Source organism: Rhamphochromis longiceps, linkage group LG12 (genome assembly GCF_057381845.1).
Source record: "Rhamphochromis longiceps isolate RC_006_pf linkage group LG12, R_longiceps_female_GT1.1, whole genome shotgun sequence".
NCBI classification, from domain to species: domain Eukaryota; kingdom Metazoa; phylum Chordata; class Actinopteri; order Cichliformes; family Cichlidae; genus Rhamphochromis; species Rhamphochromis longiceps.
The window spans coordinates 12,539,180-12,566,946 of record NC_140568.1 but is presented as its reverse complement, the minus strand read 5'-3'; the positions used below and the strand labels follow the sequence as shown (position 1 = coordinate 12,566,946).

Sequence of the window (27,767 nt, the reverse complement as noted above, 5' to 3'; positions counted from 1 at the left end):
CCTAATTATAATAACAAAGAAATATTACTTCAAATGTTTTTTTTGGAAAATATTTAGTTTTTTGTTTTTTGGGGCTAAAAAACGGCGCTCGTAATAAAACTGGGATTTAAAGGGTTAAAACAACGAAAATATAATTAAAACTTTATATGAATATTTCAGGGAGAAGTAGTTTTAAAAGACTGACCAATTTAAAGTGGAAAAAAATATGAATATATAATCTTTTTATTGCACTTTTGGGGCGGGACCATTTATGGTCCCCAGGGCTCGGAAGGGGTGCATTTTTAAAGGGCCACACAGGGGCTAGCCAATATGTTTTTATTGAATTGAAAGAAAATGGTTACCATTTTCTCGCTTAACCCTTGTCCACTCTATGATGCCCTCACATTTTTTCCCCAGCTGCACTTTCAATGGCTGAAAGACTAGAACACACTGAATATTTACAATTTTCCCTTTTTAGATCCATGATCCATGGAGTGCTTAGATCCATGAGCACTCTGGTCAACTTTGTTGTTTTAAAGTGCTATATAAATAAAGTTGAATTGGATTGGAGTGGATGAGATGAGCCTTCACTGAGCAGGCTGATCAAAACAGAGGCCAGGACTCAGTGATCCTCACTGCACTTGGAAACAGAATCAAATACAACTTGACCAAGAAATGAAGTCACTAAGAAGAACACGTGTTTCACTTCAATTTTATTATTTATCGCGCAACATAAAACAATATTGTGGGTTGGTTTTTTATTCTTTTTTTCTTTTTTAACCACATACACTATGTATTCACATAATACACCATACAGCTACAAAGAGAGAGAGAGACTGAACAAAAACACTTTTTTTTCCTTTTTTTTTTTTTTTTACATACTGCATCCTTGACATGAAAAATAAAGAACCAAGAACAATCCTCAAACTTAACGGAATGTAGCTGCCAGTTGTGTTGGTTCACTTTCTTTTTCTTTCTTTTCCTTTTATTAAATTTTATGGGTCAGGGTCCAAGTCTCTATCCCAAATTTCAAGTGTTCGTTAAATTAGGACTGTGGGCCATACACAGTTAGATGCAAATCTATGTGTGTTTATCTATGTGTGTCAAAAACTATACAAAATTTAGAAGAAAGAGAGGGAGTGAGTAAAGGAAGTGCATCACTTGGGAGAGGAACAGGGAGGCAGTACGCAATTATTTTTTTTTTTGTGTCGTTCAAATATCTTAGCATTCAGTTAACATGAACATGTACAACATACTCAAAAGATCATTTGAATAGCCTCTGGTACTTGCACAGTACCAAATGTAAAACCCAGCTAACAGTCTTCATATAATATGATTCTATATCTCGTCCTATTTTAAATGAATTCAAGTACAGTATGGAATGAAGATTAATAGAGAATGTAATCAACAGTTTGAGTGCACCACCTGCCCTCAAAAAGAGATGTAAATTTGTAGCGTTGTAACAAAAGACTTTTCATAAAGTCAGCACCAGGGCAGCTTCCCTTCCTGTGAAACTGCTTTAATCAAAAGTATAGTTCTCTTGACATTCGAAGAGCTCAGAAAAATATTTGTGGTAATTATTTATCCCTCGCTTTTTTTTCCTTTTTTGTATTTTTTTTAACACAGTGAATTTTTAAGGTATAGCATCATAGCACCGACTGAACCGACTCACCCCCCAGGATCTCAGTACTTGTCCGCTTGGGAGGTGGTGCCTCTCATGAGAACCATCCACCAAAGTTATGAAGCATTTAGAAATGTACAAAGTCACCAAGATATCATATGCACCATATCCTCAGCACCCTTTTGTTGTTTCGGTAATTGTTTGTGTTGTGTGTGTGCGTGTGTGTGTGTGTGTGTGTGTGTGTGTGTGTGTGTGTGTGTGTGTGTGTGTGTGTGTGTGTGTGTGTGTGTGTGTGACTAATATATGGGCAAGTCTTAAGCTCAATACGTAAAATGGGTCTTGTTACTGCACTATCAAACTAATGTTAGACATGGCGTGGGTCACCTAATTATCATGGCAAATGAAAGATCTGCAGTCTTCCGCGGGGGAGCTGTGATTTTTCTGCCACGTGCATACTTGGCTATTACAAAAGCTGAAGTGAATAATAATGATGACACATCTAAGCAAGCAGGGCGGTGGTAACACAACTGACAAAGACTGCTGGGCAGTAACTCATTAAAGCGTCGCCCAATGTTTCACCTCAGACTGGCTCCGTGGCAGTCAGTATAGTTATAGGGGGGTGTTTGATAGTAAATAATAGTTCATCATTGAAAAACTTCCCATTCTCTCTCCTGTTGACACTCAGAAGAAAAACTCTGTACTGTTCTAACGTCTGTATGATAAATATGAAGCCGCAGCTATCAGACAGCTGAGATCAGCATAAAGACCGGGCACACAGGAAGCAACATAGGTAACAAAATCTGCCCGCCAGCAGCTTTAAAGCTCACTCTGTTTTCTCTGTTTCCTTTTTGTTATTTTTTTTTCTTTTCAGAGGACTTTGTACCAGACTGTTTCCAGGCTGGAAGCAGTGATTCTTTTTTATTTTTTATGAAATATCTGCTGGTGGTCTTGTTAGCCTGGGATGTAACCCCCTGTAAAACCAATGTGACAATGGTGTTGACAAACCTTACTTAACGTGTGTTAAAGAGGTTTAAAGTGCTGGCAGTTTGATTTTAGTTAGGCTAGCTGTTTCCCCATGTTTTCAGCCAATATGCTAAGCTAAGCTAATCAGCTGCTTAAGTCAAGCTAGTAAACTAGCCAAGAGGTAACTCTTATCACGCTCGTGGGAATGTGGGAATCACATTATTCAGATTTTGGCATTTGTTTGGGGGGTTTTTTAAAATACGATGCTGTCATGAATCTGTCACAGAGTTTGAGAATGTCAACAAAATTGAAAATAACAACAACTGAAAGCTGTCAAGCTAAAACTCTAAATTCATACATTAGCACAACTGCAACACGGGGGATCTCTTATTTTCGCTTTACTGTTGCCAGTGAGTCAGCTGAGTGTGGTTTCATGTTACAGAATTGGGCTGACTAAATCGTTTTCAGAAATTTCTGGGGCTCTGTCAGTCGCATGCCGACAGGGGGTACAGTATTAGGAAAGCAAAAACAGCAGAGTGACTAAGCACAGATTTGCACACAACACATTGGGGCCAAGTGTTGTTTACTGATGTTCAGGGCTGTCAGAGACTTCAAAAATACCCCCATGTCATTCGTGGTTTTGTTACTTTCCTCACAAGTTAAATAATCTTACCTAAATAGTTTGATATTTACATTTTTTATCTCTCTCTTGAGGAAATTTAAAAAAAAAAAGAAGCTTCAAGTTGTCAATAATCGGCTCTTTCTGTGTCATTAAAATCAAGATTAAAAGTGCTTTTATAAATCTTTTCTTCTTTATGTACAATTTGTATTAGCTATATAAAAAATGATGAAAAAAAAAACAATAACATCAAAGACAATCATTATCATTATCACCATGTAGTAATAAATAAGAGTAAAAAAAAAAAAAAGCAGGTTAAAATGAGTGTGGAGATCTAGAGCACACAAAGGGACATGCATGATTCTCTGCCCTCAGTAGCAAGTCGTGATTGTGACCAGTGTCTCTACAGCGTGAGGTAGAGAGCTGGAGAAAATCGGGAGAGGTAACAGGGTCTTTCACAGATGACCAGGGCCTTGGCCCAAACGACCGCCCAGCAGCTGGGAGTCGGCTTGCATCAGCAGTCTCTCATTTTCATTTCTGACACATGTTGCAGGTGAACCATGTGACCACAAAGGAAAATAAAAACGAGCGATTTACAGGACTCTCACCAGGCTATCAAATAGTCTCTCTCTTTGGCTCTTTTCAGACACACACGCACGCAAAGTGAGAGATTCATCGATCTGTTGCGCTCACGTTCGGCGCCAAACCCTGGAAGCTACAGAAATTTTCTACGGTTTCCCTTTTATCTCTCAGTACTATTTTCTCTGTGAAAAGCACTGCTAAATGGGTTACCAAGAAATGCAGTGAATGACTGTGCTTTCTCTGCCCTGTACAGTGTACTTTTCTTTTTGTTTGAGACAAAAATCACTACATGCCACAACAAACTGCAAAAAATAAAATAAAATAATAACTCCTCTAAAGGAAACCAGTTTTTGAGCCCAATGTGGAGCTGAACCACACGGTGGCCATTTTGATTGGCTGGCTCTGCGGTGACAAGGTGCCTGCAGAAGGACACGCCTCACTCTGCTCAAAGATGACAGCACCATGCAGAGAAAGGAGTGGGCCCTTCACAGTAAATCAAGTGTAATAGGAGAGCACCAGAGTGTGTGTGTGAGCACCAAAAGCACTGCTGTCCCAACACTGTTTCCTGCTGCTCCAACCCACAATGGGTTTCCGGTTCACATCTGTGGCACATTTTTAATGTCAGCTTTGCCTTCAGCTGTTTTATCAAGTCCAATCTATGGTCAGCGAGCAGGGTGGATAGCCCCCTCTAGTGGCCATGGATGGTTAAAGCAACAATGAGACAAGGCTGCCATCTAAATGAATCCCAAGTGCTTATAGGTTTGTTTGTACACACCACTTTGAAACAGCAGTCGACGCTGCCCTCTAGAGTTTACACTGGGAAGTGCTCACTCCTACTTGAATGTTATAGGAAGATAAAAGAGTGCCACCTGTGGGAATAGCAGATCTGGGTTAAATGGCTTACACAAGTAGTATCGCTTGTTTTGGCCTCTGTGGAGCACCGGGTGTGAGAACTTCAGTTCTCCGCACAGAGCACAGGAAAGCTTCTGTGAGATAACTCGTTAGGACCTTTCCCTAGCACGACACAAGTTCTGCACCTTTGTGTTAAAAGCAGTAAATCCCAGTGTTCTGGTATCCCACCTGGGCCGAAACACAAACTTTTTAGTTGCAAATACTACTTGAGCCAAATTTGAGTTAGAGCACCTAAATACAGCATCGAGTGCCATGAAGAGTAGCGGAATGGAAATCGATCAGAGCAGGAAGCTGAGCACCAGTCAGAAGCTAGAAGGGAGAGTAGGAGGAGCGCATCATCTCATCATCACGACAAGGCAAGCTGCAAAGGTTTCTCGCAGTAATGGTTAAGAGTTATTCTGAGCCCGGGGACCATTTTCTTCCTTCAGCATGACACTTGAAACCAATCGCTGCGCTTTTTCTAGGTGCCTGGAGCAAAAGGGCTTTGGTGATTTCCCTCCTTACTCTTATCTTTTGTAATATTTGTGTAGATGGTTGTTTGCTATAATGAAAAAACATACTGTCAGTGGCGTATTTGACAGTGGTGATGCTGGTACTGATTCATTAAAAATCAATGCTTTTGATCAGGATCTTCATAATGGTGATTATTGTGATTATTCTTTAAAAAGGCCCAGAAATGGCTTTATAAACTAAAAGAAATGATTGTGGTGACTATATTGTTGATTTTTCTGCCGTATCAGGGAGATAATGGCTCCTCCTTATCTAAGTACAGCTTTAAGATTGATAAGAACAAAGTCAAGTGGGGGGGAAGGGTGCATGTTTTCCAAACATGGAAAAAGCAAGTGTCCAAGTCTGTCAAACTCAGACTGATTGATTTAACAAAAATATAAAAACAAAACAAAACAGGTCACCTTATTAATAATAACATTAATGAAAAGAGCAATAATAAAAAAAAAACAAGTCTTCATCATAATAATACCTGTAATAACAACATTGACAGTAACAATCATAATAATATTGATAATAATAGCAATAATTAGAATCATTAAAATTCTATAAACAAGAAAAAGCAATGGAGTTCCTCTCCGGGGAAAAGAGAGGAAGAGCACCACAGGCAGTGTGTCTGAAGCCCAAACCACTGCCTGACATGAGGTAAAAAACAATAAAAATGTCCCCCTCCTCCAAGTGGACTGTAGAGGGAGGCAGGATGGAGGGATGCCAGACTGCGGGACGGCTGAGAGACATTGATTCTGCTCAGTGCTCTCTCTCCAGCCCTCCACTGCACCACTCTGTAGCTATCAGTCACTCTGTGTCTATGTGTCCTCACACAAAGTGGCTGTAGGGCCCCGTGACGACGGTGGAGGCATAGGGAGACACAGTAACCGTAGAGGTGGTGTAGAACGAGGGGGATAACCGCGTCACCGGCCCCTCCTTCTTGTCTTTAGATTGTCCAGGTCCTGGACTAGCGCCTGCCGCCGTAGCGCCCCACTTGCGTTTCTTCCCGAGTGTCTTGATATCCTCCTGGGAGAGGCCAAGGAGAGCTGCTTCCTGCTGCCTCTGCAGTGCTCGCTCTGCCAGCAGCTTCATTTTGGCCTCCCAAAGAGCCAGGCCATGCATGGGCTGGTTGAGGTTCTTGTGCTGGTAGAAGACCAGGGAGATGCGGGAGGGGTGGGAGCGGTCAGGCTTTTTGAGTGGAGTGGTAGCATGTAGTTCCCGACGAGCACATTCGATTAGGATGGAGCCGTGGGCTGGTGCCACTGCTACCCCGCCTATGTAAGGGTCCAGGAAGTTGTGCTCACTATCAGACCAGACCTCATCCCCGTCCTCTTCGCAATTCTTGGTGCTCTCGACGTCGCTCTCTGCTCGGCTGGGCGTGTAGCAGGCCTGATCTGATTGCTGCAGGGCATCGGGGAAGAGGCGACCCTCTGGAGCAGGGGAAGGGGTGTTACTTGCCACAGAACCTCCAAAAGACTTCCAGGCCTTTTCCTGGGGCCCAACCGGAGTGGAACACCGACTTTCTCCAGTCTTGGACCAGATCTTGTCGGGATAGGCCCCTGCAGGATTGCTGTGCTTCATACCAGGACTATAAGGCCCCATGCCCCATGTTTGCGGCTGTGGGCTAGCAACGGGGCTCGCCCAGTGCCTGGGGGTGCCTGGATGTGGGGTACTTGGCCGTGGTGTAAGTGGGCCTGCGTGAGAGACACCGGGCTGTGGGGTTACTGGGTGAGGGGTGCTTGGGCGTGGAGTGCCAGGGCGTGGGGAAGATTGATGTATGTTACCTTGGACCACTGTGCCTAGCTGAGGGGATGGAGATGGAGAGGGAGGTACCTGGAGTGACGGTGATGGGGCAGGGGAAGCCCTCATAGTGTTTAAGCCAAGGAAGGATGACCACTGCTGCGGGTAAGGAGAGGCCTGCCGCTGCTGGAGATGCTGGTGAAACTGCTGCTGTTTCTCCGATGAGGCCTCGGAACTTTGTTTATGCTTCTGATGGGCATCCCAAGTGGTGGGAATAAAACTTCCATTAAGCTTGTGCCCAGGCCAGGTCACAGGTTGCGAGGGGCTTCTTGATGTGTTGGCTCCGACCTGGTTCGGAAGCGTGCCTTCATAGACTGGCACATCCATAGGCTCCTGTTTGATGACCGGCGTGCCTCTGTTGGAGGACTCAGAGGAGGCAGAGGAAGGACGGGATTGGCTATAAACTGGTGCCTGGGTGTAAGTCGTGTGATTTGGTTGGTTGGTTTGCTCTGCTTGGCTGGAGCAGGAAAGAGCCACCCTGGACTGAAAGTTTTGAATGTCAGGCTTCTGATCTACCTGGACAGCTTTACAGCCAGCTCTGGGCGAAGAGCCATTTCGACCCTCATAGGTCCTCAGTACAGGGGGGAAAAGTGTATTGGGTGAGCACCTGTAGTAGGCATAATCCATTGGGGGCAAACTGGTGTGGAAACCATTTACTGTATCAGGTGCAGAGGGCTGGCCAGTTGTGGGGAGGCCTCCCCTTGCATAGAAGACGGGGTTTGTATACATGGGATTTACTGGGTCTACTGCTTGCACAGAATATCCATCTATCGATCCGTTTAAGGGTTCCTTTTTGATGTTGGGCTTCACCTCTTGTTTTATAATTGCTGTTTGTTTGACACAAAAGAAAAGTAAGGAAAATGGGTTACAAACAAGTCAAAATCTTAAAGTATTTCAGCTTTTACAATCCGGTGATAACAGGTAAACACAAAGGACATTTTAAGTTACTTAGATCTAAAACAGAAACTAACCTTTATTGCCTTGGGGTTGAGGGAAACTGCTAATGCAGACCTCGGCTTTGATCCCCGTCTTCTCCGGCGTCTCTCCTGCTTGCTGGATGAGTTTATTTTTCTTCTTCTCTGAGGCAGCCTTCTTTGCCTCTAGTCGGCGCTGTCGGCATGACTTGGCAGGTTCGGGCAACTTGCGCACCTCACGGCGGAAAGCGTTAAGCACCTGGATAGCTCCTGTCTCCATCTTGCGGTTCTGGGCCTCCTCGCTGCCAAACTCATCTGTCGGGGATAACGTGTAAAGAGGCAACACGTGGAGCTGCTCGTCCTCTGGGACTTCTCCCACTGTTCGGTTGTCCTCCTTTGTCAAAGTACACACCTGGTAGAGCGTGGCACAGAGTGTGTGATAAAACAGCCGCACTTTTTATGTAGCATTTTCAGCTCATTAACAATGTAGCCATTATTCAGTGCAAAAAAGAGAAAGGTTTAATGATCTTACCACTGTGCATCCATTGTACAGGTTGTGCTGGTCCTTATGAGCGTGAGCACAAAAGTCCATGCAAGCAGTGATTCCAGAGAATGGACGGCCTTCCTTCAAGCCCAGCCTGCATTCAGGAGCTTTGGACTCTGTCTGGCACTGAAGTAAAGGACAGAGATAGCATTAAACCAGCTATAGGAAGGGACTCATTTCTGCATTCTTAAAATACACAGAAACACAACACTTAAGATTGCTTCCTTTCTCAAAGCCAAGTCCTCACAGGTGTACTAAATCATAAGGTAATAATGCGTGCGAGTTGGTTTTGCGTCTTTAGAAACATCTCCTGCTGAGATCTTCTTTCCTATGCTGGTTTGCTAATAGACATGTGCCTGTACAACACACCTGGTTACTGTAGGCTTGTGGTGCTAGTTGCTTGTACACAGGAGCCACCTCAGTTGCCAGATGCTGGAAGTTATCCCTGAGTTTTTCCTCCTGATGATGAAAACATGAATCACAGGTCAGACAAAACTATAAAGTGGTATCTTAAAATTTACAGATGCTATTCTGAAAAGAACAAGAAGAGAAAATAATTTTAAAATAAAAAAAATAATATTAATCTTCTCATTTGCATACATATGTACTCATACAATGCTTGTAAAAAGGCAGCTTTCGCGTGATGAGTACCTCTTCAGGGTGTTCTCCCTGTAACCTGAACTTTCGCGGCATTTTGCTTCGTGCGTACTTGCAGCCGTTAAAGTACATACTCCATGAGCAACCAAAAGAGAAGGAAGCACCACAAGTTTCAGGATCCTTGCCTTGACAGGCACAAGTACGGCTGTAGGGGGAGACAGAGAGCACACTGAGCTTCATTCATAGAAGACGTGCAGTCTGGCATGTTTTACTACCTCGTGTGCACCACTGTAATTGAGAGTGTTAGCGAGACAGTTGGTTTCATTTGAAGCAATCAATGTTGAATGGTGTTACAGCAGATCATCTTAGACTTAAGCCACACATTTTAATAATGTCCGGTTTTATTAAAATTGCTTTATATGTCAAAGTTACTATATGTTACACACATATTGGAGGGAAACACAAAGGCAGCTTCAGTGCCTACACAGAAGATAGAAGCAAGACTTATTTCTCCATCCCAGATGGTGAGTGGTTCACATATCTAAGCCACCAGACACGGGGGTGTGTTAACATTTACTCATGGTTAGCTGAAGGGCTGGGTACTAGGTGAACAGTGTAACAGAGAACAAAATGTACACATTTCATTTTTGTCGTAATTCTTGTCTTAAAATTCACTTTTATGTCATGAATATGAACTTTGGACAAATTTGATCCGGTCAGGATATTTTCCACACTTCTCCACTGCTTCTGACTTATTCCCACTACTGGAAATATAAATACAACAATAGTGTTGTTAAAGTGAGGAAGCATTGTGAACATGCAAAGAGGCTGGACACATGACTGACTAGCAGTGAATGTGATGAACAATAACCTGTGCTTTCACACATGGGTGAAACACCACTCTGCCTTTGTACTAGAGAGTCGGCAGGTTTAAGACAGGCTAATGTCTAACCGGACTGAGTCAGACATTACTGTTGTCACACGCACTTCTGTCTAAGGATGTTTATAAATGTTCAGGACAACCATGTGTGGCATGTGTGAAAAAGATACCCAGAGTTTAAACACCATCTGCTTCAAAAATCAATATATTCAAAAGTCCATCCATTTCCTGACAGACATCCAGAATGAAAAACTAGCCATCCCCTACTCACTCCTCATTGAGGCCACAGCGTCGGCTGGTGGGGTTGCCATGTTTGGTGAGCGTGTCTGTGACCTCTCTGTACAGTTGGTCAGCCAGGGCCCTCGGTACACCTTCCCAGGCTATAATGACGACGATGATGACAGCATTGTCACAGCGATGGCCTGCACGTTGCCTCACCAGACACAGCAGCTTCTCTTTCTCGTTGCCTCTACGGATCACCTGACAGGAAACAAAGCTTGTGAGCTTTTACTCGCACACAAAAATCCAATGCTAATAAAGCCAAATACAATTTCAGTCAGTTGATAGGATGTTCCAAGAGCTCCTTGTAGTTCCTGCATTTGGCCAGCAGATGTCCAGCACACCCATACATTTTGATATAGTGACAAACCAGACATAGTTGAGGGTTACATTTTATTTAAGAAGGATATTTACTCCTTGAACTAAAGTCTGACCCACTTCTGTGACTGAATACCACTTCTTTAAGTCAGTTCCCCTAGCTTCCTAATCTTTCTGTCTTAAAACACACCCAAACAGTCACCCTCCCTCAGCAGGATGGTTGTTTTGAATCCATAAAGTCATTAGCAGGATGTGTCAGGGGTGACACAGGAGAGGAGGCCAGGCAGTTGTCACAGAGTGAGACCTCCTACTGATTTGCTCACTGTGGATGGCAACTCGCCTGTGTGTCTCCCCAGTACCCCTCACTATACAAACATGCACACACACTCACATGTCACATAAATTGCTTGTTGACAGGCTGTCAGTGTTGGCAGGTGGGATAAACACTGAAAAAAAACTCTCACTCTCACTTTTTTATCTTTCACTTGAACTGACACAAATGTTAGCACCCGGTCAGCCTCTCTTTACTCTTAGGGCCTTGGTTGGTCAAAGCCCATTGGTCGCTTTGTGCACTCCTGGAGATACCATCGGAAAGCGTCACAGGTACCTGCTGCAGTATTCTCCTGAACAATAGGCGTCGCTCCACATCAGCGCTGATACAGGAGAAGACGAAGGCAAAACTGGAAGCAAAGCCTCATCTTTTCAAACTGCTGCAGCATATCCCACGGTATAATCTATGTACCGCTGAGCTTCTGTATTCATCATTAAAACCAAGGTAAAAATGACACGATTGTACATGCGTGTCTTCAACCTGATTGCAGCTGTAGCACCATGTAACAAGAGGTGCACAACAGCAGCTAGGGCGTCAACTCTTTTTGACCGGTGCTGTTCACCACATACCAGTCGGAGGGTATAACAGGCTCTTTAGTGGAACATTCATTTATAAAATGAACATAATTTTTACTGATGCATGAATCAAACGAGCAGTAAACTTCTTATAGACTTCAGCTCAAGATATTACTCCCCTGGCTGTTAGAAAGGCACTTAGCACTGGTTTCACTTTTCAGACCCAAAAGCTATGACATGTCCCTCCTTTATATACAGTGTAGGGACATGTTTCTCAACACTATTGCTCACTGTCTGTTGTAGGCATGTGTGTTGGAAGTTATCCAGCATCTTTCAAAACCGCATTTTGGATGTGCTGTGATGCTACTTACCCACTTAGCAATAGGACATCCGTGGGAACTCTTTCCCTCTTTGCCTGTGTAAACCACCTTCTCAATCCGGATGGCTTCCCCCTTCTCTCCAAACCTGCATACAGAGAGACGCAATTCACTGTTTTACTGCATGTCTGACTTTAGTGTTGTGACACAAAAACCTGACACTCTCAATGTCCTACATATAAAAACACACTGCAGTCATTTCTATGTTTTGTCTCCGTAGAGAAACCAAACCAACCACAAGGAACTGGGGCATTTAAATACTGAACCTTCATGTTTTGCTGCAGGGGACTTGTTATGCTCATTTCCAGCTCCATGTAACTAGAAAAGTTACATGAAGTTTTGCACATTTCAAAATATTCCTTGTTTATCTCAAGTCAGACTTGATGAAGACTCCTAAATTCATTCACTGTGTAGAACAAAGTGTTCAGCTTCCTTTAAGCCAGCTTTATTCTGAATAGCTACCGTCTCACAAACAGAAGGCCTAAATCTCAGGTAGGTGTGGCGTTCATGCAGCCAGTTCTCTGTACCTGTGAGATGGTCATATTCAGGATATCCACTCTCACTGACATCACACAGATCCAAAAGTAGAAAAATGGTGTGAAAAGGAGCATTCACAGAAGCGTGAAAGCCTGAACCTTCAAAAAGAAACTGCATATTCTGACCTTATTCTTTGAATTTTACAGAACTGACTGTAACAGCAACCAAGGAAGGTCACCTTTAAGAGCTATACTCAAACCCTCCAAAAGACTACACACATGTAGTTAGGTGCAGGTACAGTTTCTAAAGGTACTGTGTTTCAAAAAATGTTGTAAAACTGGGAAAACTTTCCAGTTTGTCCATGTGTTCAAAAACCATGGAAAAGTGTGACATTACTGATTAAGAGAGCAGAAAAATATGCTGGCCAAATGCTATTGGTACCAAAACACAATAACTATGGACAATGAACGGCTACTCAGTAGCAGTTCCAGCAGCACCTGATCAGTAACAGGAGATTTCAGATTTCCACTGAGGGATATTAATCAAAGGTTTCTTATTGCCACAAGTGACCTCATCAGCAGTGGTTCTTAGTCTTTATTCCAAATGTTCGTTTTGCCTTTCTCATTTTTCTCCACCTCTAAGTAGTCTGAGGGAGTAGCATTATATGTCAATCCTGACAAAAACAAGTCAACTTGATTAGGAGTGCATGTTCACAGTCCTCTGCTGAGATTCACACAAGCATGGCAGAGTAAATCTGATCCCTTAGCTTCCAAAACAACTCGGGCCAAAAGGACTTCTCTTGGACATATTTCTGTGCTGATAGTAGCTTGAATGCATTAGCAATTGTACACAAACATTTCTGTTTGTTTTTGTGTCCTAATGGTGCGTGGTGTGTATTTCTGCAGGTCTGTTTGTAGTTGCACAGGAGGAGAGGGGGGTCAGAGGTTGCACCGGGGCGCGGGTATGTCACTGGGCCTTGTCAGATGTTTGTTCACAGATCATATCAGGTCTCCTGTCAGCCAGATACCTGCCATTGTGAAAACCTCAGCCTTGAGCAGATTTGGCATGGCAGTGAATACGCCGTGCACCTCCTGAATAGGAATCACCCTGAGGTGGCTGAGAAAGTGGGAGGGGATTAGACTCTGTCACCACAGGGGTGGCTGGCTAGGGTGAGGGGTAGGTCAAAGGTCAGCCAGGGACTATAGGGGCTTAACATCTTGCGTCATCTCTCAAATAGCAAAAAGTGGACTCTGGTTGAACACTCCCTCCCCTCACTTACTCAAGCTGCGCTCTCTGGGAGCTAATGACTCATTGGCCCTACAGAAATCCAGCCTCTCAATGAATAGCAACTACTACAGCATTCAGCATTGTGAAAATGAAGCTTAACACAAGTGAAAGACGTGGTAAAAAAAAAAAAAAAAAGGTTAAAGTGTGTTTACATTCTGCAGAGAAAGATATTCGTTAATTCAACCTTGAAAAGAGTTGTTTCGTGGCATGCTTCTGCAAGATAACCCAACAGCAATTTCATTACTGAGGCTGCAGCTGCAGTTTGTTTATTAAGGGTTCTATACATGAGATTACAGGAGCAAGCAATTATTTGTGGTGTAAAGATCAAGTGGAGTTATGGTGTTTCTATCAGAAAAGGAAGTCACACTTCCTCCGTGTGTTGCAATTTGAGCTTCTCTTTTCAGTGGTTAGGTAGCCGGTCTGGCTGCACATGATTCCCCCTCCCTCTAATGGGCTCATTATGCGCGTCCACCCAGCCTCTTGCGAATGGTACCAAAGACAAAAAGCGCCATCAAGTCCTCTGGCACAAGCTGCACTTTAGTGTCATTTTGGTTTCAGCTGGTCAAGCACTCGTCAGCTTTTGCAATATTCCCCAAGTTGAAGACACGAGTGCACGATCATGTTCGTTTTGACCTCCAATTCACTGATCTATCAGTACAGGAGAGTTACAGAGATTATACAGTCTGACGCTTTCTGGAAAAACTTTACATTTGCTTCCAGTTTTCACTTCTTCTACCCATACACCTGACGTAGAGGTTTAGTATGGGTGTCGCTATCGCTCAGGAGAACACTGTAGCGAGTACTCGCACCCTCAGTACTGGTACAAATGGTATGTCTGGATACTTTGCTGTTTGTGTGCAATACTGCCAATACGTGGAGCATAATGGGCCCATAAAGGTGTTCTACCTTCCCATCCTCCCTGCATTTATAAAGGGAATAAGAGTATTTAAAATTACGTTACTTTGCTCTCTAAAATGCCCTTTAAAAATAAAAGCATTTAGAAAAAAAGATCTTTAATAATGTTATTTACCTAATTTATATGCACATCTACACATATACAATCTATTTATATAGATGCACATGTGACAACACATTTTTTTTATCTTTAATTTGTGACATTTCTTGTGAAATTTTAAGTTTCACACAAACCAAACTCATTTTTACATCTACATTATTCATAAATAAGGTTACCCATCTCTCTGTCTCCCCTCACTGCTTCAATGTTAATTTTTTCCTCCATATTTTATTGTATTTTGTCATCAGTTGTTCTTCCTTCTGTGTTCTTCCCATTATCAGCTGTCATCTGCTGCTAATCCTGTGCTTTTTGCTCTGCCTGTGATATGCTGATGATGCTGATATTTCCTGTTCCTCCTACTAGATTCTAGGTCACAGATTCCCTAAGGACAAAATGTGAGGAGGAGGACTCATGAGAAGAGAAGAGAAGAGAAGAGAAGAGAAGAGAAGAGAAGAGAAGAGAAGAGAAGAGAAGAGAAGAGAAGAGAAGAGAAGAGAAGAGAAGAGAAGAGAAGAGAAGAGAATATACCTTGTCTCCATCAGGGTTCGTATGGAGGCCACAGTAGGTCCAGATCCCAAGTGATTGTAGTAGGGCCCTTCATCTTTTTCAATTATGTGCTCTGAGGGGGGGGACAGTACAGAGTAAGAACACAACATTTTATCTGAAAAACGAATACAAACTGTAGCAGCAATTGACAATAAACACTGGATTTTTACAGTGTATCAGTGATTCCACTACAGCATGAATTCAACACAGAATCAGAACAAGATTGGGTAATATAGTCACTGCTGTTCAAATCTATAGCTTTGGTGGTAATGTCCCCTAACACCAGCCTATTTAAAACAGTTTCTCTTTTGAATTTGAATCTTTGGTTTTAAAAACATTTTTGCCTTTCACATTGACCAAAAATTTTACATCTAAGCCCCAATTCCTAACAAACCAACTCTTGGATCTGAGTGTCACTTAAATTGCACACAAAGAAGACTTGAAAAGTACAGCTTGGCTTTGCATGTTCTCACATGTTGTAGTGTTTTGTAAAAGGACAAAGGTACAGCGGATGTGCTTTGATGTATTTCTGGCCAAACTCAAAGATATTTTCTTTGTAGGTAAAGCCAGATCTTCTATGAGAAGCATGTGAAAGTAGAGCTCATTGCGACATCCAGTTCAAACACACGTTCACACACATGAACGCACACACACAGGGAGTGGTGTGGGGAGCAAAACATGGTGAAGCAGAAGCTTTTTGAGGTAGTGTGTGACTCAGTATGTAGGGATGTTTAGAGGGAGTGTTAGTGTGTGTGTTTTGTGTACATCTGAGGTGATGTTGTGCATGAGTATGTGTGAGCATTTGACCATTCCCCTGCACAAAACCTATGGTTTTAAACCACACCCTATGACTTCAGTGTTACATTTTCTATGAGATACTGTGCAGATTAATGGTATGATGGCCTCGAGGAATTTCGCATTGCCCAGCTGTATCAGCTAACTGTGTGTTGTTAAACTAACATTGTGTTGTTCTTGCTCTTGTATCATTTCTAAAGTACAACTGTGGATGCCAACATTACCAAAAATGCCCTTAATGCGCTCCACACTATCAGATGATTAAAATGCGGTCTTCCACTCTGTGTGTGTGTTGTGTTTGTATGTGTGTGTGGTTGTGTCCAGAGGCAACATGAGGTCACATTCTGCTGCTGGTGAAAGGAGGCTCCAGGGCGTGGTTCATGGCAGGAAATGGAGTAGTCATAGTCCATTTATGTGCAAAGAAAAAAAATATGTGTGTATATGTATATACTGTATCCTGTCTGTGTTAAAAACAACAAATTCCTATGCAGTGTTATGCTATACTGCTTAGAAAAGGAAATGTGTAACATAATTATGAAGGCTTGTTGTTTGTTGGTCTTTACCCCTAGTAACACCACATGGTTAGCAAGTGTGTGTCATTGACACTGCTCTTCCCACTGCTGTGCACTCCTTTTAGTGCTCAGATGCAACACAATTTTATGGACCAGGCCTTAATCCATCCCAAATCCACACCCAGCAAACTGTCAGTTTACCCGTTTTCTCCACGTCTAGTCTTGGTTGTAAAACAACTCGTCCGACCAGCCAACCTAACCCCTGGATACACTTCTTGGGCTTTCTGAGTCAGTCACACAACAGGCTTAAAAGGCTGTGCAATGCATGGAATACAATGTACATGCAATACAAAAGATTCCATAAATTACACATGCATATGCGTAAATAACATAAACATATTTATATTTGTTTGAAAAATGGGAGTCCTAAAACTAGTCCGTGTACATCGAGTGGCTGTTGTGTGGCTGTTAGATCACAATCGATTTTTAATCAAAGTTGTCAATCAAATGTTGCAGTAAAAAAAGCTTTCTGTATTATACTTATATCACAAAAAGGATTTTTTGCCTTGTCAGAGAGACTGACTGGAAATGCTGTTGTAGGTGGACACAGTGACAACATCTATCTGTTTATGGTATAGTTTTGTCATCATACAGTGACAAGTGTTGACTGGGAGATAAAATCAATGTGGGCAACTGGTACACAGTAACTCCAAGAAACAGGTTGTCATTTCTTAGTAGCCTGCCTGAGAACACAGTCTCTCGTTATTTGGTTTGTCTGTCGAGTTAATAAACTATTATCCACATTAGCTAACGCAGCAATATTCAGATTTACTGAGTTATTAATTAATGACTTACTGAGACACTATGCATTAGAATAACGTGAGTGTAGTCTAACAAATTAAATCTCCAGCATATAATGTCTTTAAATGAAACATTTCAACTGTAGGACCACCTACTTGGTTGTAAATAAATAGGCTTCCCTAAACAGGGTGCTACCCAAACTATGGGACTGAACTCCATTCTGTCTAACAAAGGCTCTGTTCTGCTTGCTTGCAAGACCCAAACCCACACAAAAGAGTCCTTCTGCCACCACTGCTATTGTTCCTGCATGTTGCCTTTATTGGCCCTCACTGTCACAGTCTAGATGGTCACTACCACGCACCCTGGCAACTTGCACATTCTTTCTTAGCTGCAACCAACCAGAAAACCAGAAAGAACTGGGGTGGGAATGGGGTGAAAAAATCTAAAAGTCAATCTGTTTACATCAATAAGCAAAGTGAAATGCTTACAATGGCCACATAATAGGCTGATTATTTTAGTGGAGGAATAAAACATTTCCAAAGATAACGAAATGTGCTCAAATTGACAAAGACTCAAATTGATCTCTAGTCAGAGATTAATAAGTAATGTTTTCAGAAGACTGATTATTGTTAGACTACTTCTAATTTGTGTCTGAAATGCACTTTGTGGATGGAAAGTAAGCTGTGTGACCATAAGCAGAGGCTGAGATGCAAAAACTTACCCACACAGGTGCAGGTGGGAAACTCTGCCTGAAGATCCTTGGAAGGAGTACTTAGCAAGCTCTTAGTGGGTGTGTCAAGATAGCGTAAAGGAGAGTCCAAGAAGCCTTTGAGAGATGGTGAAGAGGGCACACCTTCCTTAGTTGGTGTGTCCTCCTCAGAAAAGCAGGTGGTGGACAATACTGTTATATCACCCGAGGATTCAATTTTCATTCGTTTTGACAGCGGAGAAGCTGGCATGCTAAAAGTATCCTGCACCACTCTGGACTGCTGCTGCCTCTCCACTATATCTTCCTGTTTCAGAGGAACTTGAACAGACTCCCTGTGCTGCATCTCCATAGGCCGTTCTGTAGATGCCTGGCTCAAGGATGCCTCACTTTGGGTCCTGGACTCATCTTTGCTCATTCCCATCTGATGATCTCGATGAGGTGTGGGGGTGGGTTGACTTGTGGAAATTAAGGGAAGTGGCTGGGAGGTGGATGATGATGCAGGACTGAGGTCCTGAGGACTACTCAGGGATTCATTCCCTGACTTTGGGGCTGTAGCAGTCTCCTCCACGGGCTGACTGGCAGATACGTCTGGAACTGAGTCCCCAAATTCAGCCTCAAACTGGCGGATCAACTCTTCGTACTTCGGGTCCAAGTTAAAGACGCTTGGTACATTTGAGGTGCTGGGTGAGGATGTGGAGGTCATAGGTGTCATGGTGCTGGTATTACTGGAGGCCAGGCTGCCCATCTCTTCTGACTTATTGTGAGCTGCAAGGCCCACAGGTGGGAGTAGAGGGCCCAGCTGGTCTGGAGTGTTTTCTGATGGAACAGAAACAGTGGAAGTGGGTGTCATTGAGGAATTGAAAATGGATACCTGAGATTGGGCTGGGGCAGGGAGGCCTGCAGCAGCAGCAGCCTGAGTGAAGTTACTGTGGAGGGGCAGTTGGTCGAGTGGACCTAGTTGCAGTTTGGCCAGGGGTGCGGATCTGTCCATCATGTGGACTGGTGGTTTCTGTGTGGTGATCTGAGTCTGAGGCAGAAAGGTTGGCATGGAGGCTTTCTGTTTGGGCTTCTTGATGATTATCTGTTTGGGTTTGGGAAGGGGAGGACCCAAAAACGTCTCAGTCATAGCTTTAAGACCAGGAGATCCTTGGCTGATTTTTTTCCTCTTGGGTTCCTGTTTGATGGCCAGATGTGACAGGGCCTCTGCATCCATCTGTGGCCACCATTTTTTCAAATTTTGGCAAGCCAGAGGCCCACGTGGGCCAACGCCTCCAAAGCCAGAGGGGTGGTTTGAGAAAAGATTCCTCTTGTAGTGAAGGTGCTGTTGTAGAGCTGCCTGAGTGGAGTGGCTAATGGCTGCTTGGCCAGGAGAGAGGGGAGTGCCAGGGTAGTGCTGACCCTGGTGCTGACCATTAGCCATACCATAATGTCCCATGGAGGCAGGGTGATGATAGTGGTCAGCAGAGTCTGACTCTTGTTTTATCCTGACCAATGCCGGGTTATCCTGGGCCTGGACAGTCCCATTCTGGTTCAAGCTAAGTTGTTGCGAAGCTGGAAGCTTAAAAGAAATTTTGCTAAACTTGCTACTGGTGTCACCAAGCAGCTGTTTGAGCTCTGACATGGGGTCTGAGCTACTATGAGGTGCAGTGGCAAGGTGAGACTGAGGCTCAGACTTCACACACATCCATGGATTTCTGTGTTCAGATCCTGTGCCTGAGGCTTGCTGCCACTGCAGGGGATTCGGGTTGAAGCCTGGTGGTTTTCCCTGACACGGGAAGGGAGAGGTAGAGGACTGGACAGGGGTAACATGGGGCGGATGGCCCTGGGATTGGGGTCTGTGGTGCTCACATGACTCTAGGGCCTGCTGGCTAGTTTGTAGTCCTGGAGGGACAGACTGAGAGCGTGAAGAAGATGAGTAGGTGCCAGAAGAGGATGGGATCATGCCAATGCCATTAAGAGGCTGAGATGCGGTGTTTTGGTTGTGTTGATGGTGATGGAGGTTATTTGTGTAGGGGGTTTGACCTGGGGAAGAGGCAGTTTGTGGGCTAGTACCAGATAACTGTGTCAGAGCATCTATGGCGATGGCTGTCTGAAGACTGATGTTCTTCTCCTTGGCTATGGAGAGCACCTGTGGCGAGCAAGGAATCGGTGGTTTGGAGCAGGGCACTTGATCTGGGTGAGTGCCTTGGCTTTCCTGTTGCTGCTGGGAGCATGAAATAGACAGATGGTGGCCACCATTTACTTGTTGGTAGGTCTGAGAGTGATGCAGCAAATGGGGTTGCTCTATGTGAGGTTGTAAATGTGAGGGAGTATCAACCAGTTTGTGGGAGCCTTGATCCTCATTGGTTGCTAATTTTATCTTCTTTTCCAGCCATTCAAGGTAGTCTGGACAGTCAGGCCCATCACAGTCGCAATTGGGAGGCTTGTGTCCATGTTTTGCTTGGCTCAGTGCTTTCTGTAAGGTCTCCAGGTCTTCTGAAGGTGGGCAGCTACCCTCAGGAGCCCCTGCAGAGATTCTAGCTTGAGCCTTCCCAGCGCCTGTTTCCTGGGTAAACTTCTCATACAAATAGGCTGTAGTAGCCTGCAAGAGGTGGCAGGAAGAGGAGGAAGAATGAGGCAGTGAGCCAGCAATAGCAGAAAAAGCCACCAGATTGTGAGCATCCTCCATGTCTGCATGGTGTACAGGTTCAGCAGGGGTTGCACCACACGTTTGCTGTTGTTGGGTGTCGCTGACCTTGCCATGTCCAGGCACCCAGCACTGCCTTGGCAGCACGCTTTCTGCACACTGCTGCTCTGTTTCTATAGATGGCTCACCATCATTAGGGTACTGATTCACCCCATTGGCCAGTTCCAGGCTCAGCGCGCCTTCCTGGAGGCGGTCATGTGACCCAATTTCCATCTGGCCTCCACTTCTGGGGCCATCCACTGAAGTAACTTTGTGAACAGTCTAAAAGACAAACACAGAGCACAGGTAATGAGGATGTGAAAAACAATGGATTCAGATGCACATCGTACACATTAGGTATGGCTTTAAAATAGTAATTGTGCTAAACTAGATTATGCTATACTAAATCTACTCATGGCATTCAGTAGTTACTATTACAGCATTCCTTGGATGAGTATCAACCCAGTAATCCAGGACTCCATTCCCTTCTTCCAGCTCTTATCCAGAGTTTGCCACCCACCTCTCACACATGCATAGCATAAAGTTTCTCCGGGTCACACCAGTAAGGCTGGTGTAAACTCTTCTCATATTCAGTGGGCTTATTTTACAACTGGTAAGTCACAGGTCACGTGACAAAATTCCACAGTTGTTTATAAATGGACGTTCTACTTGAGATCCGCTGGGCTATACAAAGCAGGCAGTGGTGTTAGGAGACATTGTGAGCCAGATGTGGGAAGCACAGAGAAAAGAAAATGCAGTACAAATCCACATCCTTGGACTCTGTTTTCATAATTTATTACTGGAAATATTAAAAAAAAAAAAAACACTGAGGACTTATCAGCATTTTACTCTTATCTCAAGAAACCAATAAGGGAAACAAGTCAAATGCTTAATGTAGCTTTTCAGAAACACAATTACTTGATTAGAACGTGTAAATGTTTATAATTTCTAAATGTAAATTATAAAATAATAAATCAAATCGGATAGTGAAGAAGTGGATTCATTATGGCCTATGCCATTTTACCAAAGTGTATAGAATCAAGAAATGTCTTCAGTTCTTTTATATACTAAGTGTCTGGATGTGAGCAGCACAGCTCTGTTTACTGGGTTTGTAGACTCATTTTTTACAAGACCAAAATTCATTTCCTCTGAAACAAGACCTTAAATGGTAAACCCAAATTGGCCTGAATATCTAAAGATAATCTCCTGTCTAACAGCTACTCATCAGTAGATATAAATCAAGCTGAGCAAAGATCAAACTGCTATGGATGTTGAAAGTACAGTCATGAGATTTATCTGAGAGAACTGCTGACCAAGTGTGGATTTACAAAATACTGGTGTCCTTTGTTCAAGAGTGAAGGGACATTTTAACACAGCCTCATGATTGAACAATACAGTTATTTTGTCATGACACCAACACAGAGGGTTTTAACCCCTGTATGTATGCACTGGTGTTTAGTTTGAATACATACTGGATATAACCCCCCAGCAGATTATGTATCATATGATTAATGCTTATTTAAAGACCCATTCTATTTTTAGGAAGTTGGGGAAGGTCAAATAGTGAAAGCAGAAGCAAACGGAAAACAATCTGCTTCCATGTCACCACTTCTGAACCAGAATTTTCAGTATAAAATAAGACCAAAAACCTTTCTGTTTTTGTGATTTAAGCAACACTGTTATGTGGGACACCAGTGGCTGGTTATATCTTTTGGTGGCAGTCCTATGTCCTACACCTAGAGATGTACAGGAACAGGAATATCAGGAGACCATGTTTTGCATCTTATTTGAATCTTTCATACTGTGTGCTGCTTTGTTGTCCCTTTAATTCGTTTCGTTGCGCTCTCTTTTCATCTTTGCTTCCACTTATTGGATAAGTGTAACAAAAGTCCTTGTTAACATTTAGGAAAAGAATGTGATTTGTGTTAAAAGACACACTTCACAACAGAAACCCTGCACATCAAAAAGTGAAGTCTGCCTGTTGTGTTTAAATGTGATGCAAAGAGGTCTCATGAAAACAGGCTGCAAAAAAACAACTCATACATTGGTGAGTCAGACTTTAAGCCTTCACTTAAAGTAAGAGGTTTTCCATCTGAGTGACCACATGCAACATTAATCATGTGATTATTGATTAGTTCTACGATTCAGATTATAGATTGTTATCATGTGGTCTTTTGGCTTGATCACGCAGTAGATTCAGCAGGCACAATACTTCCCAAGTCAGGTTTCACAGTTGATTTGATGCTGGGCTTGCATGGGAAGTGGTTGAAAAAGCAAATTCACTAGTTTAATTCAATAATTTACAGACACTCCCAAGCATCAAGCACCCCACAGCTATAGGAGGATAGCTTAAGTTATCATTTATACAGTAAAAGCGCATTACTAATGGACACATATTGCACATAACACTGCACAGAAATTGACCGATGATAGCACTTTTTTAATTCAATAACATTAACAGTCCCATGAGTCTTTGCTTTCTCTGACACAAAACTGTCCAGAATCCCAAGTGACTGCCCCTCTCAGCTTGATACAGTACAGAGGGTCGACTCATACAGGACAATTAAAACACTGCTGCAGTTTTAAATCTGTGCTTTATTGTTTCTGCGTCATTAGTTACTATGACATCCATCTCAAGTCAAAGCAAGCCATTTTTAGGGACATTTTGTGTGATGATTACTCATTTTAAGCTTTCAGTGTTTCCACATTGTTGAAACGTGATCACTGAGCATGTATATATATGTAGTGACAGTGGCTTGTGCTATAAACCATGTGCTTTTCAAACATTAGTGTAGCAGTTCAGGAATTTGATTCACTAGTTTTCATTTCTGATTTCTGGTTTCTCCATATCTAAAATGACTGTAGGCTGTGAGGCTTTTCATAGTTTGACTTCCTTTTTTCGGAGATTGCAGCTCTATACTATTATCTCTTTTCCTCCAAGTCAAAATGCCAACCTGGTCATCTTGAAATACATTTTCAAACTTTTTATTTTAGTCTGCTTGAACAATGGAACAAAATGTAAAGTGGTGTCGATCTTTCAAAAGTTATGTTGTTAAATTTGTCTAAATCTCAGTGATCTTAATACATTAAGTCCAGATGTGGTTTGCAAATAAAACCAGTGAGTGTACAAGCCATTCAGTCTTCAGGTTGGTTCCTTGTAGATTATATTATAATGAATCCATCAGAGAAGAAAAGCAAACAAAGATAATCCAAGGGCAGCTTCAGAAATCATTGACAGAGTTCATGTTGTTGCATTTGAACTTGCTCAGAGGTTCACAGGAGAGTGAAACAGTGGCACTATATGACTACATTAGATGTGCTAGCAACACAGAGGGAAGTCTGCAGGCTGTATTACAGTAAATAGTTGAGATGCTTCAATTCGCACCTGCTGCATGCTTTGTGCAGTTGTGTTCAGTTTAAAGAGCCCAAAAAACTAGAAGATGCTTGAAGATCATGTTGCAGAGGAAGACGTTATTTGTTTTATGCATACACTTTTAAATATATAATGTATGTAGATCTGAATCACTCAGTATTAGATCATCCCCACCAGAAGAAAAGAAAGAAAGAAAAGGGCTTCAGTTTGTAGCTCCATTAGTGTGCGGTAGCAGAAGTGAGCCTGATGTCCAGCTTCCCCATCATTTGAATATTATTGAAATGAGCCTTTGAAGTGGCTAATTACTGGACATTCTGTAAGCCTTCTGAATTCACTTTCTGTACTGGGTGTCTAGCAGGGGACTCCCAGGGGGGGTTGCTGGTGTTATGGGTGAGAGGTGAAGCTGGTTTGGAAACCGGAGAGTTTTAGAGGAGGGTGCAGCGAACAGCCGGCATGCAATACGTGAGAGGCCCCATGTTTTTACTATCAGTAGCATCAGATGGGAAAGAGGAAGGGGGGGTGGAGGTAGCTGCGTGCAGTTATGAAAACTGCAGTGTGTTGAAACAGAGCGACTGCAAGACTGCATAACCTACGAACCCACAATCACGCACAGTCACACACTGACACTCTCTTTTCCTCCTTTTTTCACAGTTGTGCACACAAAACGCAGCAAAAGAAAGGTCAGAGGGGTTCGAAGCTGAACACCCGGAACAAATGGACTTCGCTGAGCTTTGACGCCAAACAAACCCAAACCCTCCTCCACCGCACACACACACACACACACACACACACATTAAAGGCTCTTTTGACAAAACTTAGTCGATCTAAAACCAGTCCAAATTGTGAAATGTTGCGCTGACACCTGCACCGCTTCACACCTACCCGGCTGCCCAAACTGCACAAACCACGTGCTTTTGCAAATATTTACACTACGACATAGCCTGTTGTATTCTCTCTGTGTCGCACACAAACACACTTGTGCAGACTTGACACACAAAAACGGCACAAAGTGTATCCAAAAACACCAACCAGCCCAACTGGCTTAGACCTTGTAGAACCTGGTAGACCAGACACTTGAGTCTGGGAGCCCTTTAAACGAGACAAGCCTGTGCAGTTTTGTTTGTGAGAGTGCTCTTTAACCCTGACACTGGAGGGAGGAGACAGAATATGTGAGGATAGTAGAGGTGGCGGCGGCAGTGGCGAGAGCCTGTGAGTAGACAGCTGAACCTAAATCCAACACCAACTCATCCTCCCTCTTATCCTCCTCCCTCTTCTCCCACCCCCTCCCCTTCCCCTTTTTGCTGTCGTGCCGAACATTAAGCAGAGACCCTGACAATATGAAGCTGGCTGAGAGCCTCTAGGACACAGCAAACGCGTACTTACGTCGTCCTAGACGTCCAGACGGGGCTGCCGGTCGAAGAGTGGGGAGCAGAAGAGGAAACAGAGAGTAGCATGAGAATTGCTCGCCGGTGCAGCAGCAGTCCACGAGCGATCTGGCCTTGTTGGGGGGTTGTATTCCTCGTTTTTTTTTTTTTTCTATTTCTCCCAGCCCGGGCGGCGCGGTGACACACACATAAATGCACTCACACACGGCCAGCCGCACGCACAGCGCACACCTCCCCCCAGCACACCGCACACGTTTCTCATTCTCTTGCCTATTCTTATGACCAGCGCTTTCTGTTCTCTGCTTTTTCCTTTCTCATTATCTCTGTCTGCTCCTCCCTTCCCTTTTTCAATATCCTCTTTCTTTCTCTTCACTACAGATGCAGTCGGCTTCTCCTCGCAGCCCCCACCTTCACCTCCCCTCCTCCTCCTCCCCTCTCTCTTTCCCTCCTTCCATTGCCCTCCCTCTCGCGCAGCCTCTCCCTCCATCTCCTCTCCCCTCTCTCTCTCTCGCGCTTTTCAGTGTGTGTTTAGAGCGAGAGGCCATTATCTAAGCCACAGCGGGCACGTACGAATGGAATGGAGGAGTGCGCAGTGAGCAGAAACACAGAGAGCGGTGGGGGGATAGTTGCTAGCAGCAGCAGCAGCAGCCTTGGAAACAGCACAGTGCAGCAGAGCTCCTTACCAGTGAGAAAACCCCTCTCGGTCTCTATCCACACCCATTCCACATTATGTGCTCTGCTGCATTAGATTATGTTATATATAAGGCTCTATCTCTGTCTGTGTGTGTGTTTTGTTTATCGCCATAAGCCCCATACTGGCAATTCTGAGTGTGACAGAGCTTCTCTGCTTTCGACCGCAGAGGCAAACCAGCGGCTTGCAAACGAAAACGCAATCTCATCGCGCAATGGCATCAACACAGGGAAAAAAAGAAAGAGAGAAAAGGGAGCAGAGAAAAGCATCATTACACTCCTTGTTTATGCCTTTTGTAAACGACATCCGTTTTTTTTCCTCGCGGACATTTTTGCTCCATCTAGATTGGGCTCCACCGCGGGCCGAAGGAGAAACCACCGATGATGGTTGTTCCATCTCCATTTTCATTCCTGTCCGCATTCACATCGCTTCCCTGTTCCTCGTGTGACAGGAAAAGCTTCAGACCTACACCTGTGACTGATAACAGATCCTCTAGGATGCTCTCGCAAGAGAGGGAGAGGATTGCTGGCGCTGTTGCCGGCCCTTTAATCCAAGATCCAAAGGACGCAAACGCAAAGTAGAAGGCTTCCGACTGCAGGAAGCTCAGGGTCACTTGGTTTAAAAGAAATCACCAACACTCTATGATGTCAACTCACTCCTGCAGATGTCGGGAAGCAAACGAAAGAAGACCTATATGCTCAGGAGTAAAGCAGCAAGGCGGCTGAATTGGGCAATGGAGAGTGAGAGGGGCACGACTCTTCAACATCGGTGAGCAAGAGGAACAGAGTGGAGATAGGAAGAGGGAAATCTGTGGAGTACACTGTTGAAACGTGCAGAGTTGATCAGCTGTTCGTGTGATACTGATTCTGTAACCAGAGGTACGAGAGTGGCACAAACAGAAAAAGGGTCAGGAGGTTGCTGCCGAATGAAGACCGCGAGGAGCCGACTAATCACAGTTCATCGATGGCTTCTGTCCTACCCGTCCGCCAGCGTGTGACAACGTTCTCCCATTCCTCACCATTGTCGCCTTTCCTTGCTGTCACTGGCATTATCATTATGAACGCCGTCATCGCCTCTGGGTGACCGGCTCTGCGGTCCTCTCTTCGCTCCTACATTGCTGGAGTTTTGGAGAAGATTTAACCAGGAAGAGGAGGAGGAGGTTGGGTATTATGGCCGTCTCCCTCATGCAGATCGCTGTCAGCTCCTGCGTAGTGTTTTTCTCTTATATTACTGAGCATGTGTGAGCTACACTGCACTGTGGCTGGATTAACTTCTGTAGCCCTTCCCTGCTTCACTTCCTTTGGCTTTCCCTGTCTCTCCTGGTCTCTCATTTTCTCTGGCATCTTCAATCTGCCTTTGCCTGTCTCTCTCTCTCTCTCTCTTTCTCAATTCGTCTCTACTTTTTTGTTTCCCGAGCTTTTTGCCTCCATCCAGCATAGCTTATTGCATTACCGTTCCAACACTTTTCTCACGCGCTCGCTCTCTGGCGCTATAAAATTGCACACACTGTCTGTCTCGTTGTTGCCGCACAATTTCATATGTACACACACAGATGAGCGTCAATCCCAAAGAGAAACACAGCCCGAGCCGTCTAAAAAGGAAGGGGAAGGAGAAGTAGAGCATTAAGGTCACGTGACCAGGGAGGGCCAATGAGTGGGAAGGGAGAGTATAGTGAGCGAGAGAGGTAGGAAACACATGTGGCGGTGACGTAGCTGTACCGTCACCGTCATCGTCATCAGTGTCTCCCACCAGGACGCTTGCCTCCACCACTGGGTGGGCGCGTGT

At 44.0% G+C, this 27,767-nt stretch overlaps 1 protein-coding gene across 4 annotated transcripts in view; it reads right to left on the bottom strand.

The window, feature by feature from the left end:
* Nucleotides 1-1,797: 1,797 nt before the first annotated feature.
* The window catches only part of tet3 (tet methylcytosine dioxygenase 3), a 50,335-nt gene continuing 24,365 nt past the window's right edge, over nt 1,798-27,767 (bottom strand). For 3 of the 4 annotated variants that reach the window (XM_085424777.1, XM_085424779.1, XM_085424780.1), the window contains 9 exons: nt 17,881-20,815; nt 15,034-15,124; nt 11,721-11,814; nt 10,178-10,386; nt 9,081-9,231; nt 8,799-8,888; nt 8,418-8,555; nt 7,943-8,297; nt 1,798-7,798 (listed from right to left, as the gene is read on the bottom strand). In XM_085424777.1, the coding sequence (XP_085280903.1) occupies nt 6,000-7,798; nt 7,943-8,297; nt 8,418-8,555; nt 8,799-8,888; nt 9,081-9,231; nt 10,178-10,386; nt 11,721-11,814; nt 15,034-15,124; nt 17,881-20,815 (5,862 nt within the window). In that variant the 3' untranslated portion in view covers nt 1,798-5,999. Of the gene's footprint in view, nt 7,799-7,942; nt 8,298-8,417; nt 8,556-8,798; nt 8,889-9,080; nt 9,232-10,177; nt 10,387-11,720; nt 11,815-15,033; nt 15,125-17,880; nt 20,816-25,289; nt 25,673-27,767 lie in introns of those variants that run through there. The other variant, XM_085424781.1, reaches the window with a different exon arrangement.